General features: G+C 39.8%; 1 protein-coding gene across 5 annotated transcripts in view; it reads right to left on the reverse strand.

Annotated features, from left to right (window-relative positions):
• Window positions 1-27,880, reverse strand: part of TENM2 (teneurin transmembrane protein 2) — an 884,000-nt gene that overhangs the window by 560,804 nt on the left and 295,316 nt on the right. The window contains exon 4 of one of the 5 annotated variants that reach the window (XM_040984225.1): window positions 26,468-26,494. The exons of the other annotated variants lie outside the window; for them this stretch is intronic. Coding sequence (XP_040840159.1) covers window positions 26,468-26,494 — 27 coding nt within the window. The remainder of the gene's footprint in view (window positions 1-26,467; window positions 26,495-27,880) is intronic. 5 annotated transcript variants of the gene reach the window in all.

A 27,880-nucleotide genomic window follows, 5' to 3' on the forward strand; every position in this document is an offset into this window, starting at 1 on the left:
AAAAAACCTCAGTAGATTTAACTATGGCTGCAGAACCTTTCTTATTTTTTTTTAATGATTTATTTATTTTTATTGGAAAGGTGGATGTACAGAGAGGAGGAAAGACAGAGAGGAAGATCTTCCGTCCGATGATTCACTCCCCAAGTGACTGCAGTGGCCGATGCTGAGCTGATCCAAAGCCAGGTGCCAGGAGCTCTTCCGGGTCTCCCACATGGGTGCAGGGTCCCAAGGCCTTGGGCCGTCCTCTGCAGCTTTCCCAGGCCACAAGCAGGGAGCTGGATGGGAAGTGGGGCCACCGGGATTAGAACCGGCACCCATATGGGATCCTGGGCGTTCAAGGAGAGGACTTTACCCACTATGCTATCACGCTGGGCCCGGCAGGGCCTTTCTTATAAATGCGCATATGGATGAAAGCTGATTCAACAGGAGTGCAGACTAGTTACAGTGACTGTCTACTCCAATGTCACTTTACATTTTATTACATTACAATATTGTATAACAAGGCAATATAACCACAAAAAGTATACAATGAGTATACATTTCCTCATCCATAGCAATTGACCTTGCATTTTGGGATCTAGGGTGCTTTGTCATGACTACCTGGACCAGTAATGTTCAGTGGGAAAGACTTTCCACACCAGGTTCTCTTCCAAAGGAAGCCTCTGGAATGCTTTCAAGAGGACTTGGAACAGACTGGGTAAGCTAATACCTACAGGTGCTGTTTAAAACCCTCACGTGACTGAGGCAGGTATGAAATGACAGAATTACGCTGATTTCAAGTCACTTCCTATGGGCAATGAACATATTGCCAGCATCAGCAAGTATGTTTTTTAGATATGGCCCTGCACCAGGCATCCTGACAGGTGGAGCACAAAGAAAAGGCCAGGAATCCTAACATAATTCCTGACTTCGCGAGTCCTCAAAATCAAGAGACAGGGTCATAAAAATAATCACAAGAATTTAGTGTCCACAACCTAGGTTATGAAAGAAATGGTGAAAATATTTGCAACACAGTTCAATAATTGTCCCAATGTAGTGTGGGGTTTGACTGTGGATTAGGGAAGGCTTTTCAGAATAAAGAGAGTTGGAGTTTGGGGCCTGTACAATGGCTCATCTGGCTAACCCTCTGCCTTGCAATGAAGAATCCCATATGGGCACTGGTTCATGTCCTAGTTATTCCAATTCTGATCCAGCTCCCTGCTTGTGGCCTGGGAAAGCAGTGGAACATGGCCTAAATCTTTGGGATCCTGAACACGTGTAGGAGACCTGGGAGAAGTTCCTTGCTCCTGACTTTGGATGGCTCATTTCCAGCCATTGTGGTCTTTTGGGTAGTAAACCAGTGGATGGATGATCTTTCTGTCTTTGCTCTCTGCAAATCTTCCTTTCCAATAAACACAAAAAAATAACTCTAAGTAAATAACAAATCAATAGAGTTGAAATCTGAAGCAAAATTCAAAGGGGAAAGAGAAGATAGCAGGCAAAGGCTATGCGTGCGGGATATAGGGGGAGACTTCTCAGAACAGATGAGATGTGTCCAAAAGGAGAATCAGCAGATGCTCATCACAAGGAACAGAAGATAATCCCTGAGACAAGATGATCTGAAGAAGAGTAAGGGGCCAGGCCTCCTGAAACATGCTGAGCAATTAGGCTTCTATTGTAAAGACAAATGAGAAGTCCCTTGTGAATGATTTTAGAAGCTACAATACCATGATCCAATTTCTCCTTCAAACAATGGATCTGGTTACAAAGTGAACTGATTGTCAGAGTTCAGTGGATGTATGGCTAACAGCGGCAATATCAACAAGCTCCCGGGTAATATGGACCAGGTGGCTGATTTCAACACAGAGAACACAGGAGATGGAAAGAGACTCGGAAAGGTGAGTTCATTCAGAACCCAATGCTGGGATACAGGGATAAGGGAGAAGAAAATAAAAGACATGCCCTTAAGCCACACTGCTCTTCACAGAATAAAAAGTTTCCTTATCGAAGTATTTTAAGCTTTGCCCTTAGGAATTTCTTTCTTTCTTCTCAACCCTGGCATCTTCTTATTAAAACTGTGAAAACTCATGTGAGCTATATTCTAATTGGTGCTATTTCTTGTGAATGAATAATATATAATTGATTCAGCAATTAATTAGCACAAAAAGGCATGGAAAATATCCATGGTATTAAAAGTTGGGCAGAATAGGGTTAGATACATTTTGTTAATTAGTAGCCCTGGGCAAAGATTTCATTCCAGAATTGATATTTTCCCTAATCTGTAAAATGGGCTTTATAAAGCTTACCTAACAAGCTAATTGCAATCATTACTAAATGGCATAAAGTGTTGCAAGAATAGCAGGAACATGGTAACTGCTACTGTCTATGGATTCAAAGATTTGGCATTAGAGGAGCAGTAATAAAATGGCCTCAAACTCTGTGCTGGGATCTACAAGACATTACACAAATTGGACTTTACCTATATCATGCTATCGTTTCTTCTTTATTTCTCACTCTTCAGACTTGTCCAACTTCTCACTCTACACAAATGCAGCAGGGTCCAACCTGAAGTTCTTTTCTGTAGCTATTTCATCTGCCTGCACCACCCCCATCTTCCTAATGCTGGCATCTTCTGAACATTCAAGTGAGAGGCTCAGATGTCACACTCTGAGTGAGATCTGCCATGACCCTCCTCCGGCAACCAGAACTCTTTCCTTGTCATCTTTCATTCCACTATTACGTTGTCTTTCCTTTACAACCCAACATGCTAGATGAAGTTATTGTGTTTATTTGCTGCTAAACTTAGTCACTGTTTTCCAATGATAACGCAAACAAGATCTCAGAGATCTCATCTATTTTAAATCGCAAACAGCCACAACAGCACAGAGTACTGAGTGGGCATACAAAAGTAGCTTTGGAATGAGCAAATGAATATAAAACAGCTGCAAGTACTACAATAGGGGAACAGACTCTGCCAGTGATCCAAAACCCTGTTGGCTACAGGAGGACACTGGGGAGCACTTTCCTAGCTGGACCGAAAATAAATCAATCTTCTTCATAATTTTGCCTCAGGTGACAATTTCCCACTCTGGGGCTTTCCCAGTAAAGATACTCACCGATATAGTTCCATGGATCTCTGCCTTGCTAATTTCCCCTCTGAGTAGTGACACTGCTAGATGGTACATTCCCAGAATACTGTTCCAGTTTGCTCTTACGGATATTACAAATGGCTATTATATTTTAAGTAATAAAAATGTTGGGCTGTGGGAACATTTCATCGGAAATGCTTTAGAGACTGAAGGTCACTGAAATCATCACATATCACCCAGAGCCTCCAAATTACCCAAAGCAGTGTACTTGATTTCCCATGCCACAATCCCTCTACTTCTTTTCTCCTTTCTTTTTCCATGAAACTGCAACAAGATACCATAAGCAGTGCCTTTCTGGGTGATTATAACACACCTTGGGTGGCATCATAAGGCACAAGAAATGCAATATTTCCCCAAATCCCAGAGCGTTGTATAGTTTTAATATAGTTGACTCTCTATGTAGCAATGAGAACACTGGTCTTGTGTATCTATGGGACACTGCAAAGGTGAGTATGGAGTGTTATTGTCACCCCGTCTGTAAGCCTGCAAAGTGTTCAGAATCTGAAAGACACCATCCTGGTTGATACTCTAGTGTGAAGTCAATTCATAGACCTGCTGAATCCTGGATTTTGTATGATTTAAAATATTTTGGTCTCCAAACAAAGCATTGTGCATAAGGTTTAAGGGTACAAGCTTGTCACACTTAAAAAATTAAATGTTAATAGTTAACATTTATAGAGACTTTAGGAGATGATAATTGGCTACATGTGGGTTATCTCACCTAATCTTTAGAAGAGAGTTATGAAGTAATATGGATAATATCTTCAATTTACACATAATATAACTAAGGCTTGTAGAGATTAGCAAGTTCATGCAAGGTTTATATTCTCAACTCCCCATCTTTTTCTGACTTTGAGAAGTCAAAATTTTGACATGAAACAATTTGACCTAGTGGAACATCTTATTCTACCAATTATGCCTATGGTGTAAATACTTGAATTTCTAAATCTAGTTATTTGTGTTTTTAAAAGCATTTTTTAAAAATTTATTTGTAAGTAAGAGTTACAGAAATGGAGAGAGAGAGAGACAGATAACGAGATCTCGCTTCTGATGCTTCACTTGCCAGAACCGCTGCGACCTCTGGACCTGTTCTACGGCCAAGCCACAAGTTGGGGATTCTTTCAGGTTTCCCAAGTGCACAGCAAGGGCTCAAGTATTCGGGGGCATCTTCCATTGATTTTTTCCAGTGGTATACAGTGTGAACTCAGTCTAACTCTATTCAAGGCCTACATTTTCCATACTGCCTCTCACCGTCGCAGGAACTCAGAAGTGGAGGGGGTTGGAGAGTACAAGAGAAAGTCAAGGATGCTTAAGAAAGTTGGAAGTCATAACTGGATTCCATAGTACAGTGTAAGAGAATAGACGACTATCATTGTAAGCAAAGTCTCAGTTGTTAAATAAAGAAGGAATCTGTGAGTCATAATACCATGCTGGAGGATGATGGGCTTTAATGTTGGAAAAAAGAAGGAAAAACTAGACAGATGGGTCTATAATGTTAAGGTCTGGTTTCTAGTTCATGCCTGTAAATAACTGGAGCAACTCAAGACTTGATTTAGGCAAGGAGAAAATGACAAGGACTGCTCTGGAAATTCTGAAAGCCCTCGTTCTATAGGAATATGCAAGAAAACGGATGAACTACTAAAACCAGAGCTTCCACTTGCATTTAGGGTGATGTCCTACAGGCTCTGGCTGTGAATTGAAAGTTCTTCCAATGCTAGAGCACAGAGATGTATGTAAAGAATGTCTCACACAGTCCCTTCGAACCACAAGGTTCTCTACCAAAATGTAACACTCCTTTGGGTTCTGTCTTCATATGACACCTACAGAAACGCTCCCGTCTGTGGTTCCTTTGAAGTAATGTGGCTCTCTTCAGAGTTGCAACAAGGATGCATATTGATTTTGGTGAATCAAAGCTTTATATTTACAAGGATTACTGGAATATGTAATGTGCACATCGCATGTATATTGAGGTCGTCAGGAAAATGGTTGTCAGATTATTCTCTCTTTCAGTACTACAATATCAACAGGTGAATTCCAGCATCCGGTCATCACAATGATAGTAGAAACCCATACTCTCTCTTTTCAAAGGAAACTCATAGACTGAATTATCAGAGCCCAAATGAAATTCAGTTAATAGCTGAAATTGCTGTTTTCTTTAGTGTGTTGCCTTATCTCTTTTTAACAAGCCTTACTTACTAGGGTAATTGCACTGCATTCAATCCATTATCTATGGATTAATTCATTAGGGTGGTTTAAACTTTGGGAAAATGGATGGGTTAGAACCGTCCTCCCCTCAATTCCACAAATTGACACTGTAAAACAAGTCTGTGCCATTTTTACAGAGGCTCCAATTCATGAAATAAAAATCAATGCAGACATTTCCTTTCCAAGCCCTCATGTCATTATTATGCTCCCTCAGTTGTATGGAAAGCCTCTGGGTAAAGGGAGGACAACTCTAATCAGAAAGAGAGTCATTGTCCTCGGGAAAGTGTGAACAATGCATTTCTGGGCCAGTGCCCTCACCACTGTGGCGGCCCCTAGTGTTACTGCCTTGGGGGATGCAGCTTCAGAGGCAGCCAGTCCTCAGTCAAGGCGCTGGTGTCAGGAAACTGCCTACAAACCCTGGCTGAGCCTTTTCTGAACATAAAATAAAGTTGAATATCATCAGGCCAGCAATGATTTTCTATATGCTTGATGTCCTTTTCAAGTGATTTTAGGCAGTAAACCGATTTGATTATGTAGGGCACTGGTTCCAAAATTCTATTCTAACTGGCTGTAACAGAGATTCCAGATATTTAAAGTCACACAGAGATTAAAGAAAACGCCAACCCACATGGTCCCATTGTCTGGAGCTTGTAAGATTGATTTGATGAGTGTCCAGAAATCTTTATTAAAAAATACAAAAAAAAAATATTCAGGCGAGTCACATGTTACTGTTATGAGCAGTTGCCCTTGTCATGTTTCTGCTTTCTTTTTAAAAATACCCACTTAACCAAATGAATATAGGAAGCTGGAATTGTTTAACACAGCTGCAATAATTGTTTTTAGCTTTGCTAAATAGATGAGCCAATCTGGAGAGCTCTGACTTAAACACACAACATGAACAACCCTCTCCCTTAACCACCAACACTGTCCAATTCACCTTCTGATCACGTGTTGAGAATTGGTAAAGAAAAATACTGACAATGTTTTATTATTATTATTATTATTATTATTATTATTACTATTTATTTTTATTGGAAAGTCAGATTTATAGAGAGAAGGAGAGAGAGAAACATCTTCCATTGACTGTTTCACTCCCCAGGTGTCCACAAAGGCTGGAACTGAGCTAATCCAAAGCCAGGTTTCTTCCAGGTCTCCCATGCAGGTGCAGGGTCCCAAGGCTTTGGGCCGTCCTCTACTGCTTTCCCAGGCCACAAGCAGTGAGCTCCACTTGGAGCAGTCAGGAATGAGCCTGCACCCATATGGGATCCTGGCACATGCCCGGCAAGTACTTTAGCCAGTAGGCTACACTATTGGGCTCTTGACAATGTATGTAAAATCATGGAGTACATGACTATTAGGCTAAATATTACCAAAACACAATGTGGTGTTTTTACTACTCCTTCCTTTCACTTAGAATTGCATTGATGAAATAACTGAAGTGAGATCTCTTTATATGGATTAAAACAAATAAAGCTCCTTCATTTCAAATGCAGAGCCTGATTTTCCTCCTTTTCACATGTGTGTTGAACACAGTGACTCATTTTTAGTGTGGAAGACATACCGATGGGTCCTCCGGCTGTGTCAGAGATGCGATTGGTTCTTCCTCCCTCCTCCTGACTACCTTGCTATGAGAGTCCCAAGGCATCAGGTAATCAGCATATTCAAGGCACCGAGGCAGTGACATCAGCAGGGAATATCATGAAGTTGGCACTGCCAGTCAGTAACAATTCACAGGTCATACAAACTAAGTCATTCAGGAGAGACAATCCTGCAATGCCTAACAGAATATGACAGACTGGGGAGTTTATTAAGGAATTTATTTCCTAGAGGCCTACAGGCTGAGAATCGCAACACTGAGAAGTCAACAGCTGAAGGTGGCCTTCAAGAACCTTCCTATGGTAGAAAATGGATTAGAGAGGGAACAAGACAGGGATAAAGCTGCTATTGTAACAACCCAATCTGATGATAATTCACCTGCTCTTTTGATCCTGGCATTAATCCATCACTCCTTCTTCAAAGTCCCACCTCTCGACCTGGTTGCCTTTGGGGTTAAGTTTCTAACACAGCAAATTTGGGAGACATATTCAAAGCAGACACCCTGCTAAAGGTTGACATAAGGTGACGACCTCACTGGTGACTGAAGTTGAGTCATATCCCTTGGTTTTTACCTCATACAGGGTCTCAAGTCAGCAGCTTTCAATGAGTAATAACCAATGTCTGACCTACACCCAACATTACATGTTTACTTTGCCTTTAAACCATGAAATTGTGGGATAATTTATTATGTAGCAATAAATAACTGATAAAGCTGAGAAGGATTACCTAACTTGCACTTCTACTTTTGCTTACTTCTTATCTGACACAGACATATAAAAATGACCACATCTAACATCAGTAAATACTTTATACTTCATAAACATTGCTGGTAAGTATAATCTCTAAAAACATTCGATGTGTAATAAATAAGTAACAACATTTGGAAAGCCTCAGTGAAGTGGTATGTGATAATAAAACAGTTAGGGTAAATATCGGCTAATAAGTAAATCTGAATAGCAGGGAAAAGTGTAAAGAGGAAATGGTCTTATATTTTTACAAAGTTGCATAATAGTGCGTGAAATTAAATGTATCAGTAACAACAAGCAGCTATAATGGGAAAAGTGCAAATCCATCTTTTTCTTAACTTTGCAAACCCTTCTCACAGAGAGGATTAGGAGCAGCAGTGGCTAGCCCGACATGGAATTACTAGAGATGAGTACTAAAACTTCTGAATGTACAAGCATGGAAAAGGTAACAGCTACCAGTCATGTTTCAAAGAAGGTATGAGCTAAGTGATATCTTAAGCAATCACTGAAAAAATCATCCAATAACTCAGAATAAGTGAATGTGAGAAGCAATGTGGGGCCAATACGGCACTGCATGTAAAATTACCATTTGCAATGCTGGCACACCATTTAGGCACCAGTTCATGTTCAACATGCTCTGCTAACCAACTCCCTGGTAATGGCTTGGCAAGAGTGGAGGAAGATGATTCCTGCAACCAGCCACTGTGGCCATCTGGGGAGTGAACCAGCAGATGGAAATTCATTCTCTCCCTCTCTCTTGACTTTCACAGTCTCTAACTCCTTCAAATAAATAAATATTTTTTTTTTCAAAAAAGAAGAAAATGTTTCTACATAACAGGAGAAAGGTCCTTAAAGGTTTTTAATGAAAGAATTTTTATTGGATGCATTGTAAATGTACAAAGTACTTAGCTCATAATCATCTCTATTATATTATATGTCTGCAGGTAAACACTTCAGGTTGGTAAGAAAGGTGTTGACTCTTATTTTTTTTGTCATTTCAGCACATCTTATTATGAGTTTCGATGTTAGGAAAACACTGTCAACCCTTGTTTTGAAAAGTTCCTAAAATCTCAAAGTCTAAATGAAAGTCAAAATCTGTGGAACTCAGAACACAGCTTGTAAGTGGATGAGTAAGTTGTAACATCCCAATTTCTGTCTCGGGCAGCGTAAGAAGTAGTACATATGTTACATGGCACATACTGCTGAAAAAAGTATAAGAACCACCAATTCTTGAATAATTATTGAAATGTCCCAAAGGAGAGGGACTTTATTTGACTATAATGGTGAAAAAAAAGACATGAAACAACCATCTGTTCCATTAACACCCCTACCCAAGAATGCATGCATGCGCACACACACACACACACACACACACACACACACACACACACACACACCACACAACTAAAGAATTAACAGCTGACAATGAACATTCCTACCTGACTCTTATATACATCCAACCAATGCCAACACCCCCCAACACACATACACACATGCCTTAAAACTTAGCAACCAAACAAGAGAAAACATGGAAGAGCTCTGCCCACCTTTAACATGATACAAAATCAACTTTTTAAAAATGACAGGCATATGAGGCAATGGTTAAGTTGCCACTAGTGATGTCCATATTCTAATCACAGGCCGTTAGTTTGACACCTGCTAGTGCATACCGTAGAAGGCAACAGATGATGGCTCATGCACTTAGGGCCCTGAAGCCCACATGGGAGACCAGTATGGAGCGCCTGGCTCCTAGTTTCAACATGTCCAAGCATCAGCTATTGCAGACATTTGGAGAAAGTCAGGCATCTGGTGGATGGAAGAATTCTCCTTCATGTTATCTCTTTCTTCCTCTCTGTCCAACTCTTTGCCTTTCAAACCAAATGAAAATAAATAAAAACAAACTTAAAAAGAATACCAATACAACAGCGACCCCTGCCAGCATTCCTTTGGAGGCTGAGGGGTGAAGCAGCCAAACACAAGTTGTGGATAGCGGGATGTCTGCTCCTCTGAGGGCATTTGGATTCCGTAATAAAATAAGAAAATGGATGTGTCTGTGTTGGCAAAACATAATCCTGCTGGCTATGATGTAGCCTGTGGATGCCCATGATAATGATAAGTTTGGTAAAGGGGCATTGTGTAAAATGACTGCAGGAGGTAAACACGAAAGAAGGTAAACTTCTTTGAAATGATGAAGAGCAATCAGACAAGTTGGGAAAAGAAGATTTCATTCCCCCTCACAGTAGTCTGTATAAACCATGTCATTGCATGAAATAGAGCAACAAAAATAATAAAGTTATAACCAACTGTTAGAAAACTAAACAAACACAGCCTGCACGAAAGAAAATGGAGAGAATGCCATTCAAGGATCTACAGTCAGAGTAGTTGACAACGGAACTGGGGCCAAGAGTCCTAAGCAAATTTTACCCTTCTGTCATTTCATGCCAATGCTTCCCAGAATCCTTTAACTGGGGGTGGGAGAGGGAGACGGAAAATATTTTAGGAAAATGTGTTTAAAGCAATATACTTTCTGCTGTTTTCCCTTCTATCATCACCAGCAATTCTGTATTTGCGAAATAAGAGCAGCAAGAGTGAAGTGATGATGGCACAGGATGCATCTTTGTCAAGACAGTAAAAAAACAAAAAAAAAGGAAATGTTAGAAAAGAACAAATAAAACAAAATCTTCAAACATGAGATCGCAGGATTTCCACCCTCCTGATTTCTTCTTTGGTTATGTAGACTGAAATATACGTTCAGCAAAATAGCTCTCAAACTGACTCCTTCCTTCCAGCTGAGGGTCTGTCATTTTTATCCCCAGAAACACTGCTTTGGGCAATTGTCTTGTCTGTAGCATTTGAGAGATTTTAGAAACACAATGTACTTGGAGCAGGAACCATACTCACACTTGAATTATACAGCAAGACTCAAGGTTGAATGTTTTCCTTCAAGATTTTTCTGAAAACTAAACAGAGGACAAAAGGGACCCATATCTTTCTCAACATGTGGTTCTAAGTTGGCTGGATGCTGAGGTTTATTTGGAATCTCAAGATAGTTTAAAAATTAATTTTTTTTACAGTGATACAGGATCTTCAAGTATGGCAGCATTCATATCACTAGCTTTTCTGCAGAATTTTCAAACCTTAACTCTTGCATTTTAGAGGTATGCTAGCACAAGCTGTACAAAGTCTACCTCTCTCTTAATAAGCTTCCATTCACTTTCTGATGATAAAATAAAGTAGAAGAAAGTGGACATACATCACCAATGTTACATGTTTTTGCTTGAATCAATAAAGACGGATTGTGAATATATAACATTTACATAATCCTACTAAGATGCACCACATATGATAGTGTATACACTTGTAGCTGTCAGCAGGACATATAATATATGCACATTAGCTGAAATATTTTTGCTTTTAAGATTTTTAAAATACAGCAGCAACTTCTTTGAGCAGTAAAAATTAGGCCAGAAAAATTCGCGAATTTCTTGTGCATAAGAATTACTTGAACAGTTTGTTGAAAATGCAGATTAATCTTTCCATTCTCAGAAAATTCTGAATTCAGAATGTCATGCAGAAGTCTGGTGCACTTTACTATTACCTTTGGAAGATGCATTCCTGGGACTGGCGCAACAGCCTAGAACAGCCTAGCGGCTGAGATTTTCACCTTGCATGCAGTGGCATCCCATATGGGCTCTGGTTTGTGTCCTGGCAGTCCCAGCCCTCATCCAGCTCCCTGCTTGTGGCCTGGGAAAGCAATAGAGGATGGACCAAAGCCTTAGGATGCTGCATCCATGTGGGATATCCATTAGAGTCTCCTGGCTCCTGGCTTTGGATTGGCTCAGCTCTGGCCATTGTGGCAACTTTGTGGGTAAATATTGGACAGAAGGTTTTTCTCTCTGTCTCTCCTGCACTCTGTAAATCTTTCAAATAAAAAGTAAAATCTTTTTAAGTAAAAGACACATTCTTTTATTTAAAGGCAGAGTGCAGGAGACATGTGGGGAGACAAAAAGAAAAGTTTCCATCTATTAGTTCAGTCCTCCAGTGTCCACAATAGCTAAAATCAGGTTCAGGGAAGCTAATAACTAAGTACTCTGTCTTAGTTTCTCGCTGGCGTGGCAGGAACCCTAGCACTTGGGCTGTCATCTGCTGCCTCGCAGACATATTAGCAGGGACACAGATCATAAGCCCAGAGGAGCTGGCACACAAGGCAGATACAACACTACACGATGCAGGCATCCCCAGCAGCTGCAGTCTTTATTTAAAATGAGTGTCTGCGCATGGCCATGATGCATGTGCTTCACAACCATACTTTGACAGCACTCCACTTCAGCTCACACAACATATGTGACAATTACATACCTATCTTTGGTTCTAGGCTAAGTATTGAGGGGCACAAAAATAAAAAAGGCAATGCTTTTCCTTCATGAGTTACCAAGTCAGTGGTGGCAACGGCATGGGACTTCTTGGATTTACACAACCTGGCTTCCTTTCCACACCTAGCAAAGTGAAAGGATCATGGGAGAGATCTTCTCTCATTAGAAATACTACAACAGTGTTTCAAAACACTCTCCTTATCATGGCAAAGTAGGTCCAAGAGGACCTACCCTGCTTTCCTTTCCCTATAGCTGCTGCCATTTTTCTCATTCAGAAACGCCTCTTTTCTTAGATTCTCTGAACTGGGAGTGCTTGCCATAGACCTCACAATGGTTTCTCTAAATCCACGTAGACTTCAGCTCAAACATTGCCACTCCTGCCCAGCTTGCTGCGACAACCCAATCTAGAGCAAAAAGAGTACGTACTCTCCAAAGATAGCATCCTGTTTTATTTTCTTCACAGCAAGCATCATTATCTGAAATGATCTTATTCATTCATTTGTGTAATTATTGCCTTGTCCTCCCAATGAAATACACTGAGATTTTGTCTTTCCTTTTCTTGTTGCAGACTATGCTCCCAGTACAATATCTAGCACGCGTAATTACTTATTAAATATTTGTTGAATGGATGAGTCAATGAAAGAATAAATGAGTGTATGACATCTTTTCCATCCTCTGTCTCTTCCTGCTTCTAACCATTGATATGGAGAACAGCGAGAAAAGAGGCATGTAAGGGCCTTGAGAATCTAAAGCAGCCATAAATGTAAACGTTCTAACACTATTATCATCATCAATTATTCAGAGCTGCTTGTGAATTGAGACATTATCTTTTTTATGAGGAGAAGTCAGGGAAGTCTTCTATTATTTAGGGCTTAGGGGGATGGGGCAGACCAAAAATAGCCTAGGGCTTACAAACAGAATAGAACTCTAGATTTTTTTCAGAATCATAGATGAGCATATACATGTCTTAAAGGGTGGGGTATTTCATCTAGTGGTTATGCCAAAGGTTCTAATGACTACATCCAGTCCAGTACCAGAGTATGTGGTTCTCTAGCCCTGACTTCAGATTGTAATTTCAGCTTCCTGCTAATACACTGAAGGACGCAGTAGGCGATGGTTAAAGGAGCTGGGTCACTGCCACCCATGTGGGCGGATATGAGCTGAGTTCAGTCGGCATTTGGGGAGTATAACAAAAGTTTATCTCTCTTCCTCTTTCTCTCTTTCAATCTCAATAATAATAATAATAATAATAATAATAATAAAGAAACCAGTATGTGTAATCCCAGAGTGCTAGAGTGACAACCCTCTCATTTACAAGCATCAGTAAATGGGAAGAAGCTGAACTGAGGCAGTCCTTAAAAGGCACAGTTCTTCTACTGCACATTTTGTGCTCAGTTCTTCAGGAAATAAATAAAAGAGCCTGAAAGAAAAAATTTATATGAATGGTGGCTTCAGTTATTTCAATCTGTAACATTATCCAAACGGAAGGTGCACAAGCCCCAATGTATTCATGACAAGTGGGGGAGAAAGAAAGGGCTTTGGATAGTTCACAGCCTGAGTTGTGCACTTATTTTGAAAATGTTTTGCAGTACATGATGATTGAGGTTCAATCGGAAGCTATTGCAGATTTATACTGCACAGATAGCTCGCGGCTTGTTTCTTTGGAATGTTGGAGTTGTTCTATTTCTCTCTCCAAGTGCTTCCCACAGCTGTGCCCTGTCCTCCTGGTTTACATCGATTACCATTATTACAGAAACATTTTCCTAATTGCATGTACTATTGTCAGATCTGAGGGCAGGTCCGAATTAGGCTGCAGATGCTCAGCCTGCCCTGCATAACCAGCCAGCCAGGCGACTGTTGACCCCTGAGAAGGTTAACAGGCATTTACTGACTCTTCACATTTAACACAACCCTAATTTTAAAATACATACATATATTCATTATTAATCATACTTTGCTTCTAATCATCCCAACGAGATTGCCTCTGTTCTATAAACATAACCTTTCGATCAGTACGGACCACAGTGAAGGGGCTAGGGCTGAGTGACACAACTTGGAATTTTATCCATCACTATGCTTCTGTCATTTTCACCACACTGTAGAAAATAGGTGGAAAAGGAAGGGTCTTGAAATGTCAATGGTAAGAAAAACAAACTAAAAATTAGGAGCTTTATCTAACACTTGAGGCCAACAAGAGATAGGGAACAAAGCCACAGGCGATGGCTGACCTATTTTTAGTTCATAAAAACACTGCACTCATTAAACATATTTTTTATTTATGTAAGGCCAGAGTTTCACCAGGCCAAAATACTCCACATGCACAGTTTATTTTCATCTTCAGGATAACCACGAGAGTCAGGAGAATGTCCCTATTTTACAGATGAGGGAACACTGGCTAAATGCTAAATTTCTTATTTGAAATCATGGAGCTGGTGAAGTAGAACCAAGAGGATCCCGCCTATACTCCATAGACCATGGCTTTAATATGCTCGAGAATGGTAATACTCTCTTCTTTGGTTCAACTTCATCAATGTGGAAACCAGGTTCATAAAATCGTACGCTCTGTCTGAAGTTGGAATGAGAATGCCTGAAACACACTGGAACATCACACCCATAGTGGTCAGGTAACATAAAACAACTTATTTTAAATTTATAAAACAGGGGACGTGTTAAACCTGGTCATTTAGATGACCGTATCCCACATCAGAGCACATGAGGCCTGATTCCTCATTTCAGTTCCTGAGTCCAGCTCCATGTTGATACAGACCCTGGGAGGCAGTACTGAGAGCTGGATGAGCTGACTTACTGTACCAATGCAAAAAATCTGGATAACGTTTCCTGTTCCTAGTGGATTTAGCCTCTCCTCCCTCTGCCCCACCCCTTTCTAATTCGACCCCCTCCTTTCTCTCCCTCTCACTAAATGAAATTTTAAATCAGAAAGACAGATGAGTAATGCTTTCACTGGCTTTGACCTGTGCATAAATCCTTCCATGTTGCTACCGGGGATACCTCACTGACCTGTGAAGTGCTAAGAAAGAATGAAACTATTTGCTGTGTGATTTCACAATAGGCAAACAAAACAAAACCCAGAAAAATTAAGGGAAAAAAGAGAAAACCAGAAGAACCTGAACACTAGGCAGCATTTGCACCTGTCTTGTAGTGAGTGGCCCTAGACATGAGGCACATACTCCATGTTTGCCCTAGTGAGAATCACTTCATATGTCTTAGGAAAAACACTCAAGGAACTGCCTTCTTCATTCATGCCCTGAATTGTCTTTCGGTACACCATCTGTTTGTTTTTTCCTCTAGAAGAGGGCAAATAGATAATTTTGTGCAGATAAAATGCTACTAAAACAACCATTAGTGATAGGAGGTGGAACAGAAACCAAAAGACTCAACCTGAGAATATAAAAAGCAGGTTGCTAAAGAAAAGAAAGGAACATTTACTGCCTTCTTCAAAGGTAGGTGGCTACAACAACTATTCCATTTTGCTATTGTTATGCATAAACTTAAGGAACTTCCAAGTAGGTCAGGAGCTTTCACCATTCACAGACATTGAGTGAATTCTGATGCACTGCCAAGCGTATGATGTTGCTTACTTACTATGGCAGCCATTACAATCACCTGGGAAGTTTAACAAATGCCTACCCCAGACCAAATAAATAAGTGTATCTGGGAATGGGTCCAAGATGAGTCCTCCAGATGATTCTAATCCATCTCCTGGGTTGATAACTTACCATTTAAGAGGATAAGGGCATAAGCATGAAAGAGAAACTATCCATGGGAGTGTAAGAATAGGTTCCCTGGAGTCAGGAGTACTGGGTTCAAGCCCCATTTCTGGCATTCACAAGTCAACCATGGAGTAAACCTACACAAGTGGTTTTTCTAACACTCAAAGCTTGTAATGGAATAAAATAAAAGGTAAATCATGAGAGTAAAGTGCTGAGGATACTAATCACTACAATAATAATAATTTTTATTGTCATAACATGTTTGTGATGGATGTGACTCTCATTTGAAGGCCACTAATTACTGATGAATTTTGTCTCAGTTCTTATGAAGTTTATATCACTCAGAAACCTACAGTCTCAAGAATAACAATCTGATGCAATGACAAACAACAAGTGATCAGAATCTCAGTCCATCACAGCATCCTCTAAAGAATAGATGGGTCAGCAGTCACAGGGGCTTGTATTACTAAGGCAGAGAATCCACATATCAACAAAATGAATTATCGACATCATTCCCTCATTCACATGATGAAAACAGAGTTTATATTGCAAGAAGCATTGTGCCTACATAGCTGTTTTTTTTTCTTCACTTAACCAAACTGTATCTCTCCATTTGCCTATTCTATAGCTAAATATATTGGAAAACATATGTCCAAATACAACATTAGGCTCCAAGGTTCAAAGACCATTCACATAAGGATTTTAGACTGAGGGATATTAATCTTATGTGGATGGGAAAAGTACACAACAAAGAGATAGAATAAGAGATCTATGAGTCATCAACAGGTTGTTGAAATTTGCAAGAGAGTCATTAAAACAAAATTAGATGAAGATTTCATTGATATTTGCCAGGAACCATCTAGTAATTGATTAGCTAAACCTATATGTGACAGCTTTCTTTAACTTTGTACTTTAAAATAATTTAAGATGTACTAGCAGTTGCAATGAGTACAGTTCTTACACAGCCTTCCTTTAGCATTCTCTAAGCCTTTCTTATATAACTGCAACAGTGAGATACTTCCAAGTAAACCACAAATGCTATTTGAATGTAACAACTTTTCACATGCTTTCATTTGGGTGTATGTATACTTTCATCACACACAACAATCAAAATAAAGAAAGACAGGTGGAAAACAGGATCTCAAAGTGACTTTACTGTGGTAAGAACAAGGGAAAGCAACACAAAATAAAAACTACGGCATTAAATGGGTAAACAAAAAGATTGCAATTTTCAGCACTGCATCTCTGCTCCAACTGAAGTTCAAAGCAATACTTGCATGTTTACCACAAATTATATTGCAAAGCTTAAAGTGGCACATTGCCTTTGGATAGGCAAAAGGGAGAGAGAAAGCTATGCAAAATATACAACCAGATCACCATCACAGGTTTCCCACAGAAAAATTCTCTAAGTCCTTACTATGAGCAAATGATTTTGAAAAACATGTCAGGGTTGGAGGTAAATGAAAAGAACAAAACAAAACAGATGTCTATGGAAAAAAAACTAAGCTACTATATGCATGTACTTTTTATTTGAGTGAATCAAAAGGAAAACAATTACATTGTTTGTTTCCTTATGTCTTTCGTCAGAGAAAAAAGATATGTAGCTCTCTCTTTCCCATGCTTCTTCCTTCCTTTTTTGTCCTTCCCTTATTTCTTAAGAAATCACTCTGAACAAAAAAATTGAAGATCTGGTTTCCTAACACCTTTTCAGCCCTTTAAATGAATGCACACACACTCATAATTACAAGTAAGGCATTTGCTAGTTTGCATCAGTGGAATTTAAGAAATTAAAAACCAAAAGGGGGTTTTCAGGAACACAGCAGAATTGCCTTTTTAATAATGGATTTGGCTCCTCTAATCCATTCTTAATCTAATTAAGACAATGAAAAGCATTGGGCTGCCATCTCAGAAAATGGCAAGGATGCTATAAACAGAGTGCAATAAAGTGATCAGTTCACACCCCATCAAATTTACTCACAGTCTGAATAACTGTTCTGATTTCCTGTGTTACATTTTTACAATTTAACAAATGTTTTCATCGGATTTCTACTACTTCATCTTTAGATCAAGCACAAGCTGTAGGATTTCCCAGCTCCTGAAAATGTATTGTACTGGGTAAAGCAACAGCCAATCTTGGTTATGGAGCCCCCCCAAATTAACGATAACATCTTCAATAAGCAAAGGTAAGAATTTAATAGTAAACCTTTGACATTAAAAACAGCAACATTGATATTAATACCCACATGGGCAGCAAAACAAACAGCACTGATGGAATTTAATTAAAGGATTTTATGATTGTATATTCTTTGCAAGTTTGTATGGTTACACTGGTTACCCTTGGATAAGCATTTAAAATTTAGAAGCTAAGACCCTATAGGGGAGTAAACGAGAGATTTTTTGTTTGTTTGTTTCCTGTCAGAAGTAGAATGAAGTAATCGAGAAACATGAACTCACTTTCAGTTTTATTCTCATCACTACGAAAGGGGTGATGGCTTGGACTAATTGGGAAATTCTGCTTGCCTTTTTTTAAAATACTTTTTTAAATAATTATTTTTGGTATATTAATTTGAAAGACACAGAGGAAAACAAAGAGAAATAGAAATCTTTCATTTACTGGTTTTTTTTCTTCCAAGTGTGCATAGCAGCTGGAGTTGAACCAGTTGGATTTCAGAAGCCTAGCAATACAACCAACAATTTCCATGTAAGTACCATGGAACAGGTATTTGAGCCCTCATCCTTGGGTGCACATGAACAGAAAGCTGGACAGGAACATAGGCACTCCAACAAGGATGAAGGTTTCTCCAAGTCCTGGCTTAAACATGGCAGCAAATGTCTACTTCCCTTGTCATTCTTAAACAGCAAGTAATTCTGGGAGAAAATGGTATATTCTTTCTGTTAGTTACAATTAAAATATTTTATTCATTCAACAGTGGTACTAAGTATTAAAATTTTATTTTCTACGCCTGAACCCCACCATCTCCATGCCCTGCCTGAATTCATGGAATGCCAACAGAAATATTTATCATCTTCTGAAATGGTAAACCAATGGAAGAACAACCACTTGCTGTTTATTTTTGTAGAGCCAAAAAATTGCAATGAATGACAACTAAAATGTGTTGAAACGTCCAATGAGTGTTAATCTCAGAATCAAGCATCTACAACTTGCTAACAACTTTGCCAAAAACAAACCAAAACAAGTCAACAACAAAAAGAATGCTTTAGGTTACATAATTTTTCTAATCACTATGATTTGATGAAGACTATATGTATTGGGGCAGGCATTGTTGAGTAGCATATAAAGCTTCTGCCTGCAACACTACCATCCTATATGGTGCTATTTTTCATCCAGGCTGCTCTACTTCTGATTCAACTCCCTGTTGATACACCTGGGAAAGGTGACAGAAGAAGGCCCAGGACCTTGATCCCCTCCATCCATGTAGAAGATCTGAAAGAATCTTTTGACTCCTGCCTTTGTCTGGACACACCCTATCCTTTTTTTGCCAATGGGGAGTAAACCAGGAGATGAAAGATTTCTTTCTGTGTTTCTCTCTCTCTCCCTCCTTCCCCCATCTCTTCTATCTGTAACTCTGCCTTTCACATCAATAAAATAAACCTTAAAAAAAAAAAAGATTATGCCTACTGACTACCAATCGTTAAGGAAGTATCACAGTGATGATCCTAAAATACAGGAGACAATTCACCCTATCCCATGTTATCTACAGCAGCATCATATCCCGGAATAGAACTACCGATATAATAAAAGTCCTTATTAGGTTACAAAACACACGTTCTATTTGGAAACAGGAGAAAGTTGTTTAGAATGTTTATGAGGACTGCCAGAAGTTCCATACAATTTTCATAAATTAAAATTCCACCCCTAGATTCCTCATTTATGGAAAATAAGAAAAAGGCTGCTGAAGTTCCACAGTTAATGGTTTCCCTCTGGGGCTGTCAATAATGACAGCGTGCACAGAGAAGCACCACTCTTCTCCTCATATTTTATGATGGTTGCACACTTACTCTGTGAAAGAGTGAGAGATAAAAGGGGCAGGAGCGGGAGAAAGTCTAACAGAAGCAGCTTTCTCAGATTCGTTTTCCATTTGCCTGGAAGTTGCCACCTCCATTCCCCAGCAACTTTTGTTGCTTCTTGTTTACTCACACATCTCAGAGCCCTTAGGGAAGACAATCTTTGCTGATTAGGATGCTTCTCAGATTAATCAAAAGTATTTTTAAGACATATTTTTTATTTGTTTGAAAGAGTTACAAAGGAAGGACACACATGCGTGCACACACACACACACACACACACACACACACACACACACAATCTTTCATCCACTGGTTCACCACCCAAAAGAGCCCCAACTGTTGGAGTTGGGTCCATCCAAAGCTAGAAGTACGGAGCTTCTTCTGATTGCCTATTCTCCAGCCTTGCTAGGAGCAAAGTGAGGGAAATGAATCAGAAGTAGAGCAGTGGGGACTCAAATCAGCGCCCGTATGGGATGCCAGTGTCACAGGTTTAACCTGATATTCTACAACACCAGCCCCCAGAAAATCCTTTTCTTAATTTTTATGTATTTGACAGATAAAGAGTGTAGACATGTACATTCCTGTTTTCTGGTTCCTTCGTCAAATCCTGGCAGCAGTTGATTTGGCCCAGGACAAAACTGACAGCCAGGAACTCAGTTCCAGTCTCCCACATTTGTAGCAGGACCCCAACTCGAACCATCATCTGATGCCTTCCAGGGCTCTCACTAGCAGGAAGCTGCAATGGAGAGCCAACTTGGAAGTTGACTCCATGCACGCTGATACAGAATGTAGTCATGACAAGTGATACATTCACTGTTGTAACAAATTCTAGGCTAAGAGTCGATCTTGTATTTCCCACGGCCCTTAGCCTATGCATCCCACAAAAATTCTTCTTCACTTTCAAAGCAAAAATACACAAAATAATATTTTCTCTCTGGCGTTACATAAAAAGCAAACTCAGACAAATTCACCCTTGCCTTACAACTAGTCAAAACTACAAAATACTGCAGTGGAGTAACCTCAGACCCCAATGCTTTGGAAGTATCAATCTCTACCTTCTCATTAGCACCTCACTGCATGTGGTCTCCAAACAATGAAAGACGACCCTGACAGTCTGTCTTGGTAAAATTTCCTCAGACGCAATAATAGGAAAAGTTGGATTAGATCTAACAAAGCAAAATGATTTCCAGGTAGGTAACAACCCCTAGTAGCATTTTGATATATGCTCAATTTGTTACTGATATGTGACACCACAGCCAATAATTATTGGTGTCAGAGAAACTTTAGTTCAATTACCACCTTTTACAGATGAATAAACTGACCCCAAACTTGTGCACAGGTACCTGAACTCCTGCCTCTGCCCTTTACCAGGCGAATAACTCAATATCCCACTGAGTCTTCAATTCGTTTATAAATGAACAATAGTAATACTGCCTCATGGAGTGGCTACAGAATTAGACTAGTAGATGCAGAACATTTGGGACAGTCCTGCAATATACTAACAGCAGTCACTGTATACAAATTACCCTCATAGTAACCCTATTAGGTAAGTCATATTATTATTCTGATTTGAACAATTAGATAGTTAAGGCATCTGTAAGGTTTGTGGAGCCAGCATTAGAGCTGGATGGTATGACATCAGAACCAGGATTTTTAAATACTCTAGCCTTTGCTTCACATTTTTCTTACAGCATTTAATAATCGGTAGTTACTGTTAATTTTTTTTAACAACAATATTTTTATAACCAGGACTGCCTTTCCCATGTATATCTCTATGTGCTCAGATCTGCCAGCAGATGTTTTTATTCATGACCCATCTGTTTTACCTTTAGGCTCAATTTTGCCATTTTGTACCTAAGACAGATGTATCTATTTTTGTTACTAGAAACTTTCTGGAGGACACTTCCATTTTTGAATAAGCCTCTTGTAGCCTTTCCAAATGCTACCATTTGGAAAACCTTAGAATTGAATGCTGCCACACTTGTCATTTGATGGTCTCATGTCATTTAGGAGGTCACAGAGAAGTCACATATTAAAGTTCCTCTCAAAACATTCTGACATCAGAGATGTGCTACATAAATGTAACATGCTTATAGTCAATGTATGATAACAGTTTGTCAAATACAATTCACTGAGTCCAACTGAAATTAATGAAGGGTGTAAAAATGACAGCTATCTGACATATTTCAAATCTCAATTTGACATTTACAACCTTTTAAAGTTATTTTTAAATGCAGCAGTGTTTAAAATGTGCTGAATATATCATGTGCCGCTATGACAATGTCGGATGACTGGGTATGTAGCCTTGTAAATGAGCACAGGGCCACATTGCCTAGCCTTTCCAAAGTTCTGCGGTATGTCTCGATGTAAAGGAAATAAGGTATCCTTTTGGGTGAAAGTTAAATAAATACCATCTTTTACTGATTGATTTTTATTTCCCTGGGAATGAATATCTCCATGAACATTTTGCTGCAGGTTGAAACATACTTATTCGAGTTTAGTGATGAAGAGATTGCAGGAAGAGAGCAATGGATGATGAGAAGCATGTAATGGAGAACTCCATTCAGAAAGTAAGAGTGCTGCTTTGAGCTGTGGGCTTGAAGAAAGGTGTGGATATGCAAGCATAGCTAGTGAAGTCATACACTGTAAACTTGTGTTCCAACCCAGGCTGCAATGATAACTTTGTGAATTCTTACAGTAGCATGACACTATGAATGCACCTTGCATTCAAAAACACTGGTAGAAACTCATGGGGAGGAAAACTGGAGCAATGGAGGAAAATGCATATGAAGCACCTCTAATTGTGAACAGCAATCATTTGCTACCGTCTGAATGTTTTTACTACTGCCAAATTCATATTCAAACCTAATCCTATGTGTGCTAAGAGTTGGGAGCTTAGAGAGGAGATTAGGTCACAAAGGTGGGACTTGCACAGATGGAATGAAGAGTTCCCAGACATTCCTTGTCCCTTCTTCCACATAAGGACACACCTGGAAATTACACTCTTCAAACCAGAAAGGAAGCCCTCAACAGACTCAAAATCCAAACGCCTTGTTCTTCAAATAGCCTCCCAAACTACAAGTAATAAGAACTGTTTCAAAACCACCCAATCTGTGGGGTTTGGCAGCTGAAAGTGCAAAACACTCAGGCATCACCCACTCTCCATGTTTGAAATCTGTCAAATGATCTCCGTCTATCCTTCATGGACAAGCTCTCCTCACTCCTTGTGGCCTGAACATCCCAGCAGTGTTGTCATCAAATGGACAGGTGCAGAATGGGTCAAGCCTCAGCGGTGGATATAGCCTTCTTCTGTGGCACTGTCTAGATGCAGCTCTGCAGCATGGTCACCCCCACCTTCTGTTTGCAGGAATGGACACTCCACAGAGTCCAGAGGTCTGTATAAAAGCACACACCAAGTACGCCGGACCCACTTCTCATCACTGTCTCTACCATGACTGCTCCTATTTGATCTCTTTTGCATATTGTGGCCAGAAAGAAAACTTACTATTAAAGAATAACAAAATAAAATCATTAGGAGATATTTAGAATGTTAAACACAACCCTGATTTGTAAAGAAAGAAATATAGGCTAAGTATCATGTCACTAAATGTAAGGATGAGAGATGGACTGAAATCTAGTAATTCAACTGATATTTGGGGGAGACCTATCTACCACTGACATACCCAAAGGGCATGCCAATTTCCATTAAGGAAACATTCCTATTTTCCAGCAGAGGGTTCACATTCCCTTGATTTTTCCAGGCCTCAGTCCAGGTTTGAGGACATACTTAGTTCACAGTAAAATGTGCATAAAACATGAAGATGCAATTCTCTCCTTTTGAATTTGAGAGTGGAATACATTGAGGCTTCCTGGCTTAGATATCTAAGAGGGTCATAATGAAGAGCCAATCATACATCAAACTGTTTCTATGAAGCGACCACTAACAGTCACACAAATACCCAATGAAAATGCACAAGCATGAGCATCCTGATCGAAGATGCTTAGAATAAGACAGGAAAGGAATTAATAATCTAGCAAGTACATAATTCAACTTAGTTCATTCCAAGTTCATCACTTTCAATTATTTCTTCTTTTAAGAAGACTGAGTTCAAAAGAAGCCTGAGATACTGTGATATATGAAGAAGTTTTTTTGTGTTCCTGGTTACTAGCAAACAGCTCCTAAATCCACTGGATCTCCGGAACAGTTAGAGTGTCTATATACTAATTCAATGACACAGCTGGGAACCCCTAGACAACTTCAGGATCTGATTCCATTGCCAGAATGCCAAGGCAGGATTGAGTTGGTGGGTTTCAAAGCCTCACCTTGAGTTTGCAGGAAGGGCAGAGAATCTGAAGGTTGAGCTGGCACCCATGGCTAATAAGGTAATCAATCATGCCAGCCTAATTAAGCCTCTTTAGGATCCCAGAAAGACAAGCTTCAGGGAGCTCTTAGATTCGTGCACATGTGGAAGTTTTAGAAGGATGGTACAGTTACTCACTGCTTCCTTTTCTTATTTTTCCCTACACACCTTTAACTTGGTTGTTCATCTATGCCCTCTGGAATGTCTGTATAATAAATGGAAAGATGTAAGTAGTCTTCCTAGTTTTATGAGCCATACCAGCAAGTGAAATGAATCCAAGTGAGGCATTGTGGGAACCTTAATATATAGCTAATGGGATAAAAACCATTGGTCTTAAGTGGAAACTAAAATCTAACCTTAAAGAGCAGGCACACTTTTGGGGCTGATTTGTAGGATCTAAACCATCTCATGGGCAGATAGGAAAGATGATGCCATGACAGAATTAATTGTACATCAACAGTTCAATGCAGACCCAATTGTTTGGTAGGGGGAGCACTTCACTCCATCTCAGTAAGTATGAGTAATGTGATCTGTGCTGAGTGGCAGCACTTGGAAAAACAGTTTGCTTTATCCCTGGCTCTTCAAAAACACTAAAGAAGGTGTACTGGCCTATAAAAAACAGAATACAGTACAGTGCAGTTCAGATCTTAACACGACCAAGCCCTTTGTAGAGACTACAGATTTTTTCACTCAAGCCATTATTTGAAGAACCAAAATCTACTTTATAAAGTACAGTACAATGAAAGTCTATAGCCTAGTACTCTTCCGGTACTTTCACTTTTCTTTCCCTAACTTTTAGGAAAAAAAAAAAAAAACCTAAGTATTGTTTATCTCCTCAAAGCAAATAAAAAAAAAAAACAAAGAAGACAGAAACCAAATTCATAATGACTAGTGAAGGAAGACTTGAACAAAGTGAAGAACGATTTGTAAACTGGGTTATGAAGCAGCAATTATATGGTCAATTTAAGAACTGTTTACGGGCTGGCATGGTGGTGGTTCTGCAAGTGCCGGCATCCATATGGGTGTCTTGGCTGGTCCACTCCCCATTTAACTCCCTGCCTGTGGCCTGGGAAAGCAAAGAAAATGGCCCAAAGCCTTGGAACCCTGCACCCATATTGGAGACTTAGGAGAAGCTCCTGGATCCTGGCTTCAGATTAGCACAGCTGCGGCCACTTGGGGAACCATTTGGAGAGTAATACAGCAGACGGAAGGAAGATCTTTCTGTCTCTCCTCTTTGTAAATCTGCCTTTCAAATAAAAATAATTAAATCTTAAAAAAGAGAATTGTCTAAACTAGTGATAAGTTCTAGATGCCAATTCAGACATTGTTGAAAGGATGGGCCTGAGTCAACAAGGCATGGACTGAAAGCCAGTATTGTATAGCAGTGAGTTAAGTAGTCAATTAGGACGCTTGTATACTATATCAGAGCTCCAATGTCAGTTCTGGCTGCTCGGCCTCCAACCCAATTTCCTGCTCATGTGCCTGGAAAGCAGTTTATAGTGGCTGCAAGATATGATTTTCTGTTATTCATGTAGGAGAACTTTCTGGCTTCTGGTTTCAGGCTGGGTCAAGTTGGGATGCCCTTGTCATTTGAAAAATAAATGAGCAGATTGAAAATCTCTCCTTTTTTTCCCTGTCACTCTTTCAAACAAATAGATAAATCTTTTTAAAGGCATGAACCTTCTGCAATGCTGACAATTCTGATTCTCAGTTTTCCCATACTTAATAATGGGCACAGCGGTGTGCAACCAGTCTAGTTGGAAGGGTTCTTCAGACTTGAGTACGAAACAAAGTCTATGACTAACATGTGAGGTGTGATTTAAAGCAAGCACACATATGTCAATGGCATGGAGGCAGAAAGAAACAAATGCACTCTTCACATCCTTCCAATCATTTTATAACATTTGAAGATGAAGGTGACATACTGCTGAAAGGCAAAGGACCATTCTACTCACTTTTGACTAAATTAATTAAAGTTTACAGGATATGAGTTTCCTCACTTGAGAAATCTGGTATTGTCTGTCTGCGTGCAAGGAAATCACAGGAGCCACTATAGAGCAGTCACTAGAAATATTCAACTATCTTTCCCCCTGCAAGAGAGGACATTCAGGTGTCCTGTCTGACAAGCTTCCAATAGCTCCCTCAATACCCAGGCACAAAAGCATTTTCAGGAAACACTGGCCAATCCTCCAAAAAAATTAGGTTTTTTTTTTTCTTTGCAAATCTGTAGGCTCCTTCGAGACACAAAGCAACAAGCTCTAGTCCATTAGTATGACAGGTAGTGCTCTTACTAACAACTGCTTTTTACTCCCTCTGACAAATGTGCTCGGTGCCATGGTTGACGTTTGTGTGGTAATCAGGAGTGATGGAGAGGGGACGTCGGCGCTGCCGAAAGTGCCCCCCGATTTAATGTGAACGATTTGTCAAACGTGCTGTGATAGCAATGCTGTCAGACCCGGGCAGGGAAGTACTCTGTCATCTTTGCGCCAACCAAGGTCACTTTGGCAAGGAGAGGAGGGCTCTCACCAATGAAATTTTCATGTTTATCGGTGATACACATGGCCTACTTTCACAACTTGTTTTTCCTTCTATTAACAGATAACCATGTCAGAGTTTGGAAGACACTGCCTTGGATAGACGCCTGAAATAAGCAAGAGTCCCCATGGTGAGCCACTTGGCAACACTGAGTGCCTAAAATCAGGATGGCAAATATGAAAGCCAGGGCCCTGTGTCAACCTATCAGACAGGAGGGCTTTGTGTCTGGGTGGAGATATAGCTATCAAATAATATGTTCACATATTAGATATTCACCCTGTATTGGGTAGAATGGCTTTTAGTGTTATGTCATGACCTCTCAGACATCAAATATCTCTTATTAATCAAAAAAGGCCCAAGGTTAGACATAATATTAGATTATATCAGTGTCCAATTTTCCCATCATAGTCTTCCAGGCCTCAGTCATTTCACTGGGTGTATTTCTTAGATGAAACTGGAAGCAAAACAGGGCAGGGATTATGTCTTATTGAGTTTTGTATCCTTATCAGATATCTGTTCAGTAAATGAGATGGTATGAATGGATATAATTCTAAAAAATGAATGCAAGAAAAATCAGCAAAATGAAGTAAGGATGTAGGCCAGAAATGGGCAACTGGGTACCAACTCAATGATACATTTGTCTGATATGGAATCATGCTTTAGCTGATGAAAGAAACAGTATAGTATGGTCGAAAGGGTTGGTCCATGAGTGCAGGCCAAATTGGACACACCTGCAAAATCCAAACTAGAAACCTATTGTGTATGCAAAAGTTGGTATACTGAATGCCCCATGTTCTGTGATTAATTACTGACACTGAAGTATCAGCAAGTTTTACATTAAAACTTTGATTTCAGATTCTCGGCAACAGTGGCAATGGGCTAATCCGACAGTGATGGGTTGAGTAGAAACAACTGCCCCTGTCAGTGGGCATTCACTCTGATTCTTCCTGTCCTGAATGCCCAACATCTGCTTGGGATTTCATTATGTCCGCACCACTACTTTTCCAATAGTAGAGATGTTTTCCTGTACTACATACCAACCACAAGTGACTGAAGACACTAAAAGAAAGAACAGATGATTTTCCCTATTGTCCATCCTTTTTCCCTTCATTCACACAATCTGTTTCTACCCTGTGGTTATTTGAATTTGCAGCCAATGAGCAAAGTCCTCCTGTG

The sequence above is a fragment of the Ochotona curzoniae genome, unplaced genomic scaffold (assembly GCF_017591425.1).
Source record: "Ochotona curzoniae isolate NIBS_2020 unplaced genomic scaffold, NIBS_Ocur_1.0 contig_1, whole genome shotgun sequence".
In the NCBI taxonomy this organism is placed as follows: domain Eukaryota; kingdom Metazoa; phylum Chordata; class Mammalia; order Lagomorpha; family Ochotonidae; genus Ochotona; species Ochotona curzoniae.